The sequence below is a fragment of the Triticum dicoccoides genome, chromosome 1B (genome assembly GCF_002162155.2).
Source record: "Triticum dicoccoides isolate Atlit2015 ecotype Zavitan chromosome 1B, WEW_v2.0, whole genome shotgun sequence".
NCBI lineage: Eukaryota > Viridiplantae > Streptophyta > Magnoliopsida > Poales > Poaceae > Triticum > Triticum dicoccoides.
This window is the reverse complement of record NC_041381.1, coordinates 390,886,901-390,903,174: the sequence shown is the minus strand read 5'-3', so window position 1 is coordinate 390,903,174 and position 16,274 is coordinate 390,886,901. Positions and strand designations below refer to the sequence as shown.

At 40.7% G+C, this 16,274-nt stretch overlaps 1 protein-coding gene and 1 long non-coding RNA gene across 2 annotated transcripts; both read left to right on the top strand.

Annotated features, from left to right (window-relative positions):
- The first annotated feature begins 4,725 nt into the window (after positions 1 to 4,725).
- On the top strand, positions 4,726 to 13,620 carry LOC119337160. Its single transcript, XM_037609277.1, has 11 exons — positions 4,726 to 5,062; positions 5,471 to 5,551; positions 6,223 to 7,332; positions 8,394 to 8,479; positions 9,509 to 10,302; positions 10,396 to 10,812; positions 10,905 to 11,649; positions 11,719 to 11,949; positions 12,021 to 12,142; positions 12,222 to 12,653; positions 12,733 to 13,620. Exons 1-11 carry the CDS (start codon positions 4,982 to 4,984, stop codon positions 13,404 to 13,406), a joined length of 4,773 nt encoding a protein of 1,590 aa, XP_037465174.1. The 5' UTR covers positions 4,726 to 4,981; the 3' UTR covers positions 13,407 to 13,620.
- A 345-nt stretch (positions 13,621 to 13,965) lies between these two features.
- Positions 13,966 to 16,011, top strand: LOC119337165. The gene is made up of 2 exons (XR_005163054.1): positions 13,966 to 14,721; positions 14,822 to 16,011. It is a non-coding gene; the product is annotated as an uncharacterized LOC119337165 (long non-coding RNA).
- Positions 16,012 to 16,274: the final 263 nt, after the last annotated feature.

Here is a 16,274-nt window from a genome sequence, read left to right as displayed (position 1 = left end):
TAGATGTGTAGTAATTTTGATATGTAGTTCATAGATTTTTTTTGTTAGATTAGATTTTTTTTGTTAGATTAGATTAGATGTGTAGTAATTAATTTTATTCATAGAATTTTAATAATTTTTTTGTATATAGTTTAGATGTGTAGTAATAAGAAGTAGTTTATATATAATTGTTAGATTAGATGTGTAGCAATTAATGATTTTTTTGTTAGATTAGATGTGTAGTAATAAGAAGTAGTTTATATATAGTTGAACTAGCTAGTTGATTTAATAAACTAATTAATTTTACTATATATAGAAGTAGTTTGTTTTTAGTAAGTACTACTTATTTATTTATAGTAAGTGCTTAGTAGTTGAACTAGATAGTTGATTTAATTAATAAAATTATTTTTATTTAACTATATATCTTTGGGTGTCCACCGCTCGCGTCCACCGCTCGCGTCGATACCCGTCGGGCGCTACGGTTCTAGTTGTATTAGTGATAATATTCGACGATGTACGAACACCAAGAGATGATGTACTTTTGCTTATAATTATTGAATGCATGCTAATTTGAATACTATACTTTATTTTATGATTTGATTTTGCTTATTTTATGATTTGATTTTGCTTATTGAATGCTCATATTGGATAAGTTCTCCTTTATTCCCGTGTGCTAGACAATTTGATATAATAATGCATTCGGGAATGAAAGGAGAAGCTACGTACATCGATCATCGATAGTCAATCCGTGATTAATAATAATGATCTAGTTTAATATTTGAATTATGAACGTAGGCCGGAAATGTCGTACTCATCGGACGACGAAAACCGCCCGGAAGAGTGCGACTGGTGCCACGACGACCGAGGTATCTGCGACAGGTTCATTGTGCTGGACGAAGATCGTCGCTTCAGCATTAAGCTCGAGGAGACCTTCGATGTTCATACGGTACGCAACCGACGATAAAAGTTTTTTTTTCATAATTACTCATGACTTTAACTATTTTAATCATGACAATATTTTTTATCTTTTCCAATTCGACTAACTTATCCCATGTTTTGCAAGACGCTATGTCTTGGAGAGGATGGATTTTGAAGACTATGAAAGTTTCGAAACCAAAAAAATTATGCTAAGTACCCATCATGGTGTGGATTTTCAAGTAAAGTTGTACAATACTCAGAGTGTAACCCATTTTGGTTGCAAAAATTGAGAAGCACTTTGCAAGATGTATGATTTTGATGAGGGTATGCTTGTTACCATGGATCTTGGTGATCCTACACTCGAGCAAGAGAGACCTACGATTTTCGTCCTTGTGGATACACCTCCAATTCTTCCCCCATGTGAGCTTAACATAGTTATTAAGTAATTTATATTGTTTATTGCAAAATAGTTGACAACTTATTCTCCATTGACAGCTTATTTTCATTCTTCAAAGAATGTGCGGAAGATGGTAGATAGAACCTACTACACCGAAGGCTCCGAACTAACTTATTAGGAGAAAAATTATCTGATTGCATTTTGTACTGATCTTGAGAATTACAATGTCTACAATCAAACTCCTCAACATTATGGTCAATACGTGCCACTAGTGCACGTGTTGAACTACGGTAACTACCATGGAGATACCCTGGTAAGATTTTTGTACTATTACAACATCCATGTATCTTTTTGCACACTTCTAAAACTAGTACATTATATCATTGCTAACTATGAAGTTATTACTATGTTTTTCAACAGGTAATCCCGAATGATTGTGTGCCTCATCTGATGTATACACACGATAGCCTTCATATTTTGAACATACAACCAGGTCGTCCTACGAATCTCAACTGTCCATACCGGGTTTCTAAAAAAAGTGAAGACCTGAGAATCAAAGAATGGAAAAAATGTATGGACAGTCGTAAGGAGCTTCTTGAAAGCAACATTCAGCGAAGGGCAAAAATTAGAGACAGGATGATCACCATTCTTCATAATGGAAAGTCAGGATCTATATTGTTTTATGCTATTTTACCTTAAGGGTGTTTAGGTCCTACCTGATACTGATGATCATGTGTTAAGAACAATTATGTAGGGTTGGGTTCGATGACTATGAGAATGATGATCGTATGACTTATTATTAATAACGAGTAGAAATTGTATGATGATGCATGATTAGTAGGACGAGTACTTGTTATTATATATGCTGATGTATGCGAGCATGCATGAGTTATTATATTAGTGGATAAAATGAACATATATAGCAGCAGCGTTGGTAAACCAAGGACGAAGATATAAGAGAGGACACTTCTCTCTATTAGCTAGCTAATATAACAACCTAAAAATAACCCCCAAAACCCCTAAAGCAGTCAATTTCCAAAAAAAAAACATGGACTTCTGGTCCCGGTTGGTGCCACCAACCGGTACCAAAGGCCCCCTGACTGGGCTCGGCGCACAGAGCCACGTGGAGGCACATTAGTTCCGGTTCTAGTTTGAACCGGGACTAATGGGTGGAGGTATTAGTAACGGTCCATTATTCCCGGTTCATGAACCGGGACTATTAGGTGTTTTTCTACTAGTGGACGCGACGTCTATCAGACCACTCACTCAGGTAAAGGCACAGAGTAAAATCATATTCTTGATTTTTGTAAGCTAGATATATCTTTTTGCTTGAAACGTATGCTTGTAAGTCCATATGCATGCATGGACAGACAATACATACAATATGCATCTTCGTATGTATGCCTGAGTATCATGTAGAGCATGCATACATACGCTAATTGGTCTGTGGGTCGGCATACATACGCTAATTGGTCTGTGGGTCGGACTGGTCGTAGCATGACACGGGCGCGCGCGCTGAATTCTGACTTTTGCTGCACGCGGTAACGATGTCAACTTATGAACAGTGCAATACCATGAAAACGTACCAACAAGCGCGATATGTCAGTCGATTTTGTACTGAAAGGAGCAGCAACGGTACGTACGCAGGCTCTTATTTCGGCGAGATGCATAGTACGTACGCACCGAAGCGTCGACATACTACGCTCGCATTACGCGTACGTGCCTTTTTTTAGGGTGGTTACACCTATACGTACCTAAGATGATTTACACCCCATCGACGTGAATCTCGTCTACTATATATCGCCAAATTTAAAATTTAAAAGCCTGTAAAAGAAGCAAACCACAACTAGATTAACCCTATTTAAAATCGGTGAGAAGCATGTGTACGTGAGGTTCTATTGCAATGCTTGCGACTTGCGAGCGTATCTAACCCTCCTTCCGTTCATAAATACTCCCTCCGTCCTATAATATAAGAATATTTTTATACTAGTGTGAAAAACGCTCTTATATTATGGGACGGAGGGAGTACAAGATGTTCTAACCTTTTTAATGTGTTATTCACTTATTTCAATCTGTTTGTAGTGCATATTAAAATATACAAAACATTGTATATTGGGAGAGAGTACTCACGTACACATGCAAAATTTGACCTCACTGTTGTTTATAGTAAAGTACAACCTTTTTAAGAAGAAAAATAAATGATTAATAAGTTTTGTTTTGTTTCGTCCCCTAGAGAAAGTGTACAGATTTTGATGTAGGTTGACGATGAAGATTACAAGTTATCCATTTCAATCAAAAAGGATAACATAGTATTTTGTAAAATATCAATCTATTCAATGCATTTGATCTGCATGCTGATATGGCTAGTCCTTTTAAGCAACTTTAAGATTCGTGTAAATTTTTAGGGGGTGTACCAAAGAAAAACTCATGATTGTTTATTGCAAATGTGGCCATAATATGATTAGTCGGGTGCTTGTGAACACAAAGTATGACGAAAGAACCAAAATTTGGTTGCGGCGAGATACAAGTAGGCGAGATACAAGTAGAATATAACACACATAGGATATGAATATTTATATCCCGACATTGTTTGGGGAGATCTCGTAAAGGTTGAAAGATCGCGGAATAGGATTATCCATGCGCTTGAGAACACAATGTATGACGAAAGAACCATTATCTGATTGCAAGTAGATAAACATGGAAAATAAACATTTTTTCTAGGATTATTTGATAAATCTCGTAAAGGTGGGTGGGTAGGTCGTAGAATGAGTAAAGCGCTTGCGAACACGAAGTGTGACGAAAGAACAATTGTCTCGTCATAGTCAGATCTAAGTCAAAGTAAAAGATACTGGGAAATAAATGTTTTAACTCTTGACATTGTTTAGCAAATTTCGTAAAAGCGGGTAGGTCGTAAATTAGTATTAGTAATGCGCTCAAGAACATGAAGTGTGACGAAAGAACAACTGTGTGGTCTGAATCAAAGTAAATGACATAGAAAATAAATGTTTTACCTCTTTTAACAAATTTGTTTTATAAAAAGATTGTAAAAGTGGTTAGGTCGCAAAGTAGGGATAGGCAGGCGTTCACGGACCCGAAGAGTGACGAAAGAACCGATGTCGGGTTGTAGTCGGGCTGAGTCAAGTAATGTAGATAAATATCCAGTCTGTAAGGACCTGTTTTGGCATACTAAAAATACATATTCCCACCTTAGAAAAGTTACATAATTCCCTTTAACCGCACAGAAAAATTACAGCCTTCACCTGGTAGGTAAATAAATACTTGCTCTTTTTGAGAAACAAATAAATACTTGCTACAAAACCATTTTAAAGCTGTGGCTATGGGCTATGACGTGTGACTGACAGACGGGGCCCGCCAACCCATCCTCGTTCCCGTCCCGTTTCATTTCCCCGTCCCCCCTCTCCTCTCCTCTCGCTCCCCCGTCGCGTCACCGCCCCGAGGGACTCCAAAACTGAAGCACTCTCTCTCATCCTCTCCCCTCCCCTCCCTCTTCTCTCTCTCCCTCCTCGGCTGCGCTCCGCTGCTTCCTCCCCACGCTAGAGCCAAACCCCAACCCATCTCCATCTCTCTCCGGAGTACTGGTTGCGGATGGGCGGCGCCGCGCCGCTCGCCGCCGGGAGGTAGGGCTCGCCCCGATCGGCGAGGGGGCGGTGGGGTGGGCCCGGGCATATGAGGGCGCCGCAAGACCGCGAACGCACGATGAGGGATCTCTACGATCGTACGCGCCACAAGGATCTCGCGCTCCTCGAGGTACATCCGCCGCCTCCGTTCGTTTGCTCTGTCTACCCCTGACGATTGCGTTCGGTTGTTGTTGTTGGTGGCGGCGGCCGCGGGTTTTGGGGATTGTATGGGATGGGATTGGGCGAGAGAGGTGGCGTCGGGGCTTCGAGATTCGAGGTTTCGTTACGCGTGAGCGTTCGTGACACTGTGCGCGCGTGCGCGCTTGTGGATTGCTTGTTTCGTTAGGGTATTTTTTGGGGGTTGGGGAGCGTCTGCGGGCGACGCGGTTTTGCGAGAGTCGAATCGGATTTGATCGAATCCATTGATTTGAATCCCCCGTATGGTTCGTCATATTATTTTTTCGCACCGATTTAGGCGTCAATCTAACAGATTTCGTGAGTTGCGCTCGTTATTTATTGTCGTGTTTATTCCTTTCAGGAATCGAACAAGGAACAACGCGGTGGCGGTGCAGGACGGGCAGAGGACTCTGAACAGCGGGGAGTGGCCCCCCAGATAGAGGTGAGCATTGCAGGGTGTGGCTCTCCCTGAATATGCAGCAAAATATTCTTCTTCTCTGGGAATTTCGTGCAAATGCGCATGTTGGTTCGGTCATCTGATGCCCACAGGTTTCATATGATGAGTTTAGTCTACATTATTCCTGTGCGTTGTGATGCCTCTGGCATGTAGATTAGCTGGTGTGGCATCAGATGCTCATAGGTGATTCGGATCCCATAATGCTGTATAGTGCATCCTCTGCTTTGGGGATGACTTAATCTCCCGTGGAAAAGGGCTTCACAGTACTTATCCGCTTTGAAATCTTTCATTACTACACTCCAATGGCCTTTTTTTACTCGGTTAGTATACGCTGATCATGATTTTATTGCCGCAAATAATACGGTGTACATTGATGTTTATAACGTGAGCAGACAATGTATGCCAAACAGTTCATTTCCTAATCTTGAAAATGCTTCTGGATTACCAGCCGTCGATTGAAGGTAATAAATCTTAGACCAGTCCAGCAGATTGCGGATGAAACAGAGATAGTATGTTAATCCTAGCAATGCTTAATCTTATGTTTTAATCAGTTGCAGGGATGATCTACTTAGTCATCCCATGTTATGTTCCTGTTGTATCTGTAGAGTGCATTTTTGTGGCTTACCAAGACTTAATGTTGGTCCGCCTTTTGCCAGGACAACCCTACAGTAAGAAAAAGACCAGTTCCAAGTGATGGTCCTCATGTGAAAGCAGAATCTGGCACTTGTAATGTCTGTTCTGCTCCTTGCTCCTCTTGCTTACACAGAGATCTTGCACCTGTTGATTCCAATATGGACTGCGGATCATCTCAAACGTGCTGTGCAAGGTCAGAATCAAGAACTAATTTGTTAGTTCGTAGTGGGAAAGGACTCCGTACAAAGGGAGGGGAAAATGATGATGAACTTAGTGCCACTTCAAGCCATGCTTCCTATTCCGAAAATGGTGGACATAAGGCTATGGCGAGGTCCATTGCAGCAGATTCAGAGGTTAACATGCCGGCAAAACGTAGAAGGCTATTGAGCGATACGAGGTCACCTAGAGAAGAGTGCCACGATGATAGTAACTCGTGTGTTACTGGTACATCAGCAGCAAGCAAACTTCTGCTGGATAAGAAAAAGGATAAACTATCTACTTCTGCGTCAAGTCGTGATCTCACTGTCAAGGACTACAAGGACAAGAACATTGCCGGTCCTAACAGACTAAGAAATTCCCTTGTGGAAGAATCTACAGAGAAGAAGAGATCTGATGTTCATATTGCCCCACCTAGCTCATCTGATCGATCAGCTCCTGCAGATTCTCCTTCATTTATGACCAAAAAGTTACTCCGAACTCAGTCCTCTGTTAGTGCATCTCAAGGATTATCTCCTAAAAAGTCAAACCAGGGTTTAGGGAATTTACAAGATAATTTAGCGCAACAAAATTCTGAGAAAGTTCCAAATAATGACATAGATCATTTACCAGGAGGAAAATTAAGCAGGCCTGTGATTGGTGGTGACAAGCATGATATGGTGACTAGTTGCAGTATGAGTAGCAAAAATAAAATCAAGGCTGGATCTTCATCAATGGAACTGGAAACTGGCACCCGTTGCACAAGGAATGGCAGTCAAGAACACACTGACATTCTATCTGATGATTTTGCTAAGAGGAATGACAATGTTCAACAAGACCAGAGCCAAGGTTTACCAACGGATAAAGCTAGTGATAAAGAGTTGAATACACAGAATGATGCTATGATAGAGTGCGGGAACTCAGAAAGCTTAATAGATGTAAGTATCTCCGCAATCCTTGTTTGTGCCACTGTACTCTCCCTCAAAATGCAGCTCCTATAATCCTGTTAATTTGTTATGTGAACCCTTAGTTAACATGGTGTTTAGTCAAAAATTCAAATGTAAGATACCCCAAATTTGTAAGTTTGGAGTGGGCTTGGATTGAGAGATCAGTAAGTATTGATGAAGGTTTAACATATAGGCCACTGTTCAGTTGGTGTGGAACATGCTTAAGATCACACATTCTGTAGAATACTTGTGGACTGTTATTTCACTCCAGTCATTTGCTTCTTTGTTTCATCTGGAAAATTGATTGAAGTCGTGAAGTTTTACTTTGAAGCTTGAAGTCAAAATAGTCTTCTGTGCAATGTGTGGAATGATGAAATAATAACATCTGGTAAAGCTTGTTAATCATTTTTAGTTATGCATGGCGACTATGTAAAGATTTAGTTTAGTACAGAGGATTTTTTTTTGGTACCTCCATGTAAGCATAAAACGTAAAAATTTACAAAGTAGTGCTTGGGTTCCTCAGAAGGGAAAAAAACTTGTGCTTATAATAACACACTCAATGGGAAGTTTGTACTATGGAGATAATTGTTATATGAGAAAGTATCCGGTGGAAACTGGTGAATATAATTTATTTTGTTATATATATCCTTGTACTCATCCAAAATTTGGTGGTAGGGACCATATTCTGGGTTTTCTATCGCATATCCATTTGCATGTAGGTTCAACTCCTAATTAAGACTTAAGGCTTCATAAATATTGTCATGATATTTGAGTGCACTTGGAGAATACTCCCATCCGTTCCCAAATATAAGTCTTTCTAGAGATTCCAATAAATGACTACATACGAAGCAAAATGAGTGAATCTACATTCTAAAATATGTCTACATACATCCATATGTTGTAGTCCATTTGAAATGTCTAAAAAGACTTATATTTCGGAACGGAGGGAGTATAATTTATTGTATGCTTTGGTTGCATTTCCTTTTCTGCTGTCTGTATTTTTTTCATTATCATTGTGTTGTAACACTTCTCTGGTTTACATTGTACCCCAGGTTAATGTTTGTGATATATGTGGAGATGTCGGTAGGGAATATCTTCTGGCTACATGCACTAGATGCCTTGAAGGGGCGGAGCATACGTAAGATAAACATGGCCATGCCATATTTTAAGTTATCAGTAATATTGCATTTGCAAGTGAAGTCTTTCTCAGATTTGAAAGTTATTTTTCTGTTCACACTGGGAGTAAATATTTTTTGGAAAGCATGAATTATGTGCATAAATTAACTAGCTTTTAGAGGATGATTATTCTTGCATCACTCTTTTAAGACAATTACCATGATGGGGCTATAGATGATTGAATCTAGGTGTCTACTTAGGGGCTGTTTGGTCCCAGCCACAGTTTGCGAAGCCAAAGTTTGGCAGCCACAGTTTAGTTGGCATGTGTTTGGTTTTTGCCACTCTTTGGCTTGCCACACTTTATTGCCACTATGGTCCACTTGTCACAGAGACAGATTTTTTTTGCCAACTTTTGCCAAAGTTTGGCGTCCAATTTCTCAGCCACACTTTGGCTTGGCCACACTAGTCTCCAACCAAACAGACCCTTATATACCAAACAATCTGTTAGGGCAGTTTCTCAAAAATAATACTCCCTCCGTCCCAAAATTCTTGTCTTAGATTTGTCTAGATACGGATGTATCTAATACTAAAACGTGACTTGATACATTCGTATTTAGACAAATCTAAGACAAGAATTTTGGGACGGAGTAGTAATAATGTATCAGTGTTCTGTTATAAAAAATATACTATGCTGATGGCTTTACACATGTATTGCAATTTTCTTTCTACAATATTTACATACTCCCTCTGTAAACTAATATAAGAGTGTTTAGATTACTAAAATAGTGATCTAAACGCTCTTATATTAGTTTACGGAGGGAGTACATATCAATTCCGTCAGAGTAGATGATGAAAGAAAAGATATAAGGAGAAACATTTTACTTATTTTGGAAAACATTTTGCATACAAGGGAAAACATTTTACTTATTTGGACTATTCTACTGGTTGTATGGTAGCCTCTTATGAAGGGAAAACATTTTACTTATTTGGACTATTCTACTTATTTTGGAGTAATATGCTAGCTATTGACATTACATTTATTGTTGAATAGTTATTGCATGCGAGTGAAATTGGATAAGGTTCCAGATGGTGAATGGTTATGTGAAGAATGCCAGCTTAATGAAGATCGAATTAAAACAAGAGGCAACCGCGGTGCATCAACAGTTGACATTTCAAATGGGAAGAACCAAGATTCAGAAAGCATGAGCAACCCTAAGACCTTGCAGACCGCTTTGCCTAATTTGGGCGCTCAACAAATTGCTTCTGGTACACCGGTAACTGATCACTTGTCTGGTAATAATGTAAAGCTGCATTCAGGCTCAACTGATACAGAGGCACGACAAGTGAAGTGTGCCAGCCCAAATGCCGGGAGGCTGGATGCAAAGAGTAAAAACTTTGGGAGTATGGCAAATCGTAAGAGGCTTCAAATTGTCACCTCTGACACGGAAACACGGCCACCCACTTGCGGCACACCATCAGCCGGAAGATTAGGCAAGAAGTACGAAAGTTCAGAAGATTTATTGAATCGTAAGAAGTTGCGAATTGCCACTGATATGGAATTGCCAATGTCAAGTGAAGGCCTGCTGAGTCCACCTAAATCGTCCAAGAGGCATGCAGAGAATGCGTCATCCTCTAATCCAAGGCCGTTCAAGACGGAAAGCCCTAGGAAACATGACATTTTCTCTCATCAAAACTCGTGTAAGAAATCCAACAAAGGAAATCTTAAGCCACCTAATAATGCTCCAGTGAAGGGTGTTCAGGCAGTCAAAAGTTCCATGACCTTATCACGGTCATATTCATTAGGAAGCCTGGCTAATGCCAAAGCGCCAGTTCCTTCACCACGAGGTTTGACCAAACACTTTATTCGCAATAATATGTCTATTCCCTTTTTTTTTTGTTAGTATGCTGCATTGTTAACTTCTTAACTTGGTCCACTAGGTCCTTTATCGAAACAATTGTCTTTCAACAATTCGAAGAGCGAACCAAAGGTCAAGCAGTTAGCAGAAGGTGTGGCAAGCAAGCTGAAGCCTGTAAAACATTCCCCAATAGATGTTAGAGAAAAGGGGCCAATGAGAAAGCTTATGAAGTCAGAGTCATTCAAGCGCGAGGGTTCAGTTAGTAAAGACTCCAGTTCATTAAAACAGAATAAATCATCTCTCTTGTCTCGAGATGAAAAACCAAGAATGTTGAAGCTGATGAGTGATAAGAGTTTTTTAGAAAGAAGGCCTTCTTTTATTCTTCAGAAACCACCTTTATCACCAAGGCCTGATAGTTCTGTCAAGTCGGGAGATAGAAAAGTCGACCAAGATAATCCAAGGCCTGGACCAAGCATACTAAAAACTAGCAAAAAGCCAGGTAAGCACTGTTCATTTCTAATTATTTTTTTCGAGGAAATGTCAGGGTTCAGTTTATTGACAAGCTTTCATTCCATGGCTTGCTGCAATTAGGTAACATCGAAAAGAAGCAGATCTCTGCTTCGTTTAACAGTGAAAAGCGGGGCATTGCCATTCACCAAACATCAACAGGAGTGGTTTCTTCTAAAGATGCTGATACTATAAAGACTTCTGATCCACTGCTTCCAGTGGAAAATGTTAATAAGGATAATGATTGTGTGGGTGAAGCTTCACTCATTCTTAGGAAAAATGATAATAAAATGTCAACTAATCCTGAGGTGCTTTCCACACCATTGGCCATGACCTGCGAAACAGATTTACAAAGTGTGGTGCCAAGAGCAAGTGCTTCAGAAGATTTGACTCCTAATGTGGGACAATGCCAGCCTTTGGCCATGACTTCTGAATCACAAAGTATGGTGCCAAGAGCAAGTTCTTCAGAAGAGTTGACTCCTAATGTGGGACAGTGCCAGCCTTTGGCCATGACTTCTGAATCAGATTTACCAAGTATGGTTCCAAGAGAAAGTGCTTCAGAAGATTTGACTCCTAATGTGGGACAATGCCAGCAAGAGGTTTTGGAAAGCACTGAACATAAGTCAATTAAAAGTGCAGAGGAAGTTCAGGCTGCGGAAGACATATTGCCCGAGAGTCCACATGATCCCCTAATGGCACAGAAACTCTGTGCCCCTGAAAACAAATTGAGCGAGCCAAATTTGAAGCATGAAGATTCTTTTGATCAGTTGCCTACTCTTGGGAATCTTTCCAGAACTTTAGTTATTCCAGAGCAGACTTACATCTGGCAGTATGTTCTCTTCCCTTAGCCCAGTTATCTAGTTAGTTATCATATTTTTAACATGTATTTCTTTTCCAGAGGTATCTTTGAGGTTTCAAGAACTGGAATCTCTTCCGAACTGTATGATGGGATTCAGGCCCACTTGTCGACCTGTACCTCGGCCAAAGCACTTGAAGTAGTCAAACAATTACCTCAGAGAATTCGGCTCATAGAAGTTCCACGTTGTTCATCGTGGCCACATCAATTTAAGGAAGTACAGCCGAGTGAAGATAACATTGCTCTTTTTTTCTTTGCTCAAGATTTTGAAAGGTAATGCTCAATGTTTGATTACTTTATCTTCTGTCCTCAATAAGCTAGCTGATTTCCCTGTCTCCTTGCAGTTATGAAAGATACGGCAAACTCCTGGAAAAGTTGCTTGTTGAAGACTTGTGCCTCACAACAAATATTAATGGCGTTGAACTTCTCATTTTGTCATCTGATAATTTGCCGGAAAAGATTCAACGTAAGGCCTAAGTTAGTTCTTTTTATTGTCTAAAAAAAAATCTCTGGGTGACTCATTTAACTGATTCAATAATTTCCAGGGTGGAATGGCTTTCTTTACTTTTGGGGCGTCTTCTACGCGAGGAAAGCAAATAGCTCAACAGAGCTTGCAGTGAAAAATCCTTGTCCACTAGTGTCAACCACTGAACCTTTTGATAAGCCTGTGTGTTCCCCTAAGGTTCCTCAATCTTTGGGTATAGATTTGAACCAGTGCCCTGATGATGAATTATATGATTCACCCGTATCACTTGGATCAGAGACAGAGAAGTCAGGTGCATCTGAAGATCACAAGACTTTGATGGGGTCGACAAATGGGAATGAAAATCTGGATGCATGTGAAATACATCATCAAGAAACTGCAGTCACCAGAGAGATTGTATTGGGAAGTGGTACTGCAGCTGTCTGTGAAACTTATATTCCCATGGGCTCAGGATGTCACAACATGAAATTGGAATATCCAAGTGATACAACAGGTGCTGCTATTTTATAATAATAACATGAGCTACTGATTGCAGCTAGATGTTTTGCTGATCATCATCTTACTTATTCCAGGTGGCTCAGGAACTGAAGGCAGAGACAGCATGAAGGATGAGGAGAGCTTTAGTCTGAATGAAGCTCCATGCTATGTCGAACGACATGTGGGTGCAAGCAGATCAATGCCTGACAATATATTGGCCAAGAAGAAGGCGCTCACATCGTTGACAGAAGTATCGTTACAACATCAAAGTGAATCAATCCTGAAGGCGGACTTCGTTTTGCATGATTCTGAGTCAAGCTACAAAAGGCAGAAGATTGTTAATGGAGATGAACAACTACCCAACGAGCGCTTGTCGAAGATACATTCCCTGCCAGCTGGTTGGCATACTCCATTCGATGACTCACGTTATGCATACAAGGGTCTCTCAGATCTAGGTTCGACGACAAAAGCCATCTCAGATCAAGTTGTTCATGTTCTTTCGTCTGATGATGAAGGCTCTCCAGAACATACTACTATGAATAAGGCACCGTTGAAGGCAGAACAGGGATCCTCCTCCCCTCTGTTGTCACTATCCCTGTCTACAGCGGCAAAGACGCGCAAACTTGCCAGTTCGGACGCAGGAGATGATCGATCGCTGTCTCTTTCTCTTGGCCTCCCTCTCCCTGGTGTTGCAAAAGGAAACCAGGCTCTGGAGATAAAGCAGTTTCTGCCGGAGAAGCCTGGCATAAATACTTCTTTTCATCTTTAGATATGCGGGTGTACAGTTTTGTGCTGTGTTTAACTTTATGGAGTTTAGACAGGGTAGAAGTATGGTATAGTTGTTAAATTATGAACATCTTGGTCTTATTGCACCGCTCTATGCATCTCCTGCAACTGTTGGTTCATGCTGGTCTGGTGATGGTATTGACTGCTTTTGTTTGATCTATGGAGTCTTAGTTGCGGAACGTGAATACTTTCATACACCTTCGTTAACTTGATACTTACTATAGTGGATGAAATTTTGAAGTACCAGAACTTGCAAATAGGTACTGCAGGTGCCACTTGTTGTTGTCCATTGATTCGCCGGGGATTATTGCTTGTCTTTGTTGAACTTGAATTTCATTTGACATGCAGTGAGGTAGGAGTTATCGAGTTTCACACGCGGGAGGCAGCTTCTCTACGTTCTACTACACGGTACCCTTTCTTTTCCATGACATCTTATAGAATGTTAGCTTAGCTGGCAATTCATTAGTTGTATTTTTCTCATGTGCGTTTGCAAACTTTTCAATAAGGGACTCAAGGCTCATGTGCACAAATTCATGTCCAAATATGTTAGTTTTCGCGCGGGTGGGTGGGGTGGGGTGGGTGGGCCAAGATGGTAGACACTGAAACCAATCTATATTTTCAAATTCTGTTAAGAGACATTGCCTTGCGTTTTGATGCTTACGGAATATTTATCACATGCCGTGCTCAAAATGTAGTAAACTAATTTTAGAGAGTTGCGTAAATACAAGCCTGCAGAATTGCTCCTGCAGCTGGATAATTGGAACCAAAAATGGTCTTTACAATGGATGGCTAGGTGTTTTGATGGTCCTTACCTTATTGACCGCAACTTCTGTATTTACAATCATATTCGTATCTGCCCCTCTAGTGGATAGGCTTCTATTCATGAGCCTGTTTTTGGTTTTATGGAAACAATCAAACAATATAATATATATATCCCTGGTGCTATTATTTCTACTTCTGTAGTTTAGCAGACAAATTGATAACTTCGGCATTCCTTGCTCACTGAGCAAAGACGTTGGTTTCTTGGTCAGAGCGGCACTTTTCCGTATCGGGCTATTTCTACATAGCCGAAGTCGTCTGAAATGAAAATTGCAAGCACAATTTTTGGAGGGATTTTTTCGTATGGTAATCTGCGTTGGTTACAAAAAACTAGCCATTTATCGATACTGCTAGTAAGTATATGCAGATCCTTTATAGCGTATTTTTTCACTCTGCAAGGACCAAGATAAAATCAAATAGATACCTATGGTAAAAAGATGGCGAAATTCTTGATTGTTGGTGCATGCCTGACCCTCGATGTATGTTCCTAAGTCATCTTGGCACCGTCGCTTTCATTCTCCCCATGGCATCTTTACCCACCCCAACGCATTCAACATCCAATTCTTTCCTCCTACGCAGAGCGGGGCCCATCCTCACGTCGATGAATGCAGAAGCACCATTTCTCTCTTTTGCTAAATTTCCACCTATATGAATGGTGTGGCCCATCCCTGGCGAGCCATGATTCCACTGGATATGCTTTTAGAAAGATTATTGACCATGGAGGTAATTTGTAGCACTGTATTATTATGAATAGAAATCAGCAAATATGTACCATAACAGTCCAAATTCCATTGATTGCGCTTTCAAGGATAATAGTACCCCATTGCAAAATATTCTAGCTTACTGTTTTTTTTGAACCGGGCATAACCCCTTTCCATTAACCAAATAACGGAAATACATCAGTCCAAATCAGACAGAAAGGATGCGGGAACGGGGAAAGCGAGTCCAACGCATCGTCGGGAAACCTACTGTAGGTGCTCGTCATCGAGACACCCACTGCAGGGCGAAAACCCAATGACACCACCAACTGCCCTGTAACCAGTTAAGCTCACGCAGGAGCAAAATAGTCATTACTCTCGCAGGAGTAGGTGCACGCAGATCACGGAATAGAGCAGTCATAAGGAAGAAACATAGGAACTCAAAAGAGACGGTAACCAGCGCCAGCAACCAGTGCTTCTCATACCGCACCCGAACTCCTCAAGCGCTTAAGCAGAGGATGACGTTTTCCCTGTGCAGCTGCACAAATTCTCATCATGTTCCTTGCCTTGTCTTTCAGCACTGCAGCACAATATTGTAGATTTGTCGTTTCCTTTGTATAGTGCCATATTTTATTTGGAATGTTGTAGAGCAAACTAACCCTTGTTACGGATAGTGATGAGGAGCTGTCTGCTGTTCTCTTAAGCTCTTTGCTGGGTGAAAAGAGAATGGTGTTGGGACGTTTGGTGGAGCTGAGTGGCAAAGAAGAATCGGGGCCAAACAATCCATATTCAACGAAAGGGTTGAAGAAAGAGGAACAAACAGAGGGTCACGTTGCTTGAACACTAGGCTCCTGTGGACCGATACCTCCGTTGTTATCTCCAGTGAGATATGGTGTTCCTCCTCTGCCTTCTCTTTCTATTCATCTCTATGCCCTCCTCTGTTCTGTCAGCTCTTCTATCACTCTTCGCCTGTTTATCGTTTCTACTGTAGTTTAAAGAATTAATACTTCATGACTTGCTGCTGCTGTTTTCTCAACACTAGTGCTAAGTGTATGCCATTTATGTTGCTCATTGTTCATGTACTCCTGTATTTAATTGTCCTTTTTATCACTTCGTTGTTATCCCATTTTCGTATGTCAAAAACAGTGAGCAAAGTATTGACGTGCAGTTTGCTACTATTCGGTTTTGGCTGGTACTCCCTCCGTCCGGAAATACTTGTCGGAGAAATGGATGTATCTAGACTTATTTTAGTTTTAGATACATCCAATTTTATCCATCTCTCCGACAAGTATCTCGGGACGGAGGGAGTACAAGAGAAGAGGGATGATATTAAC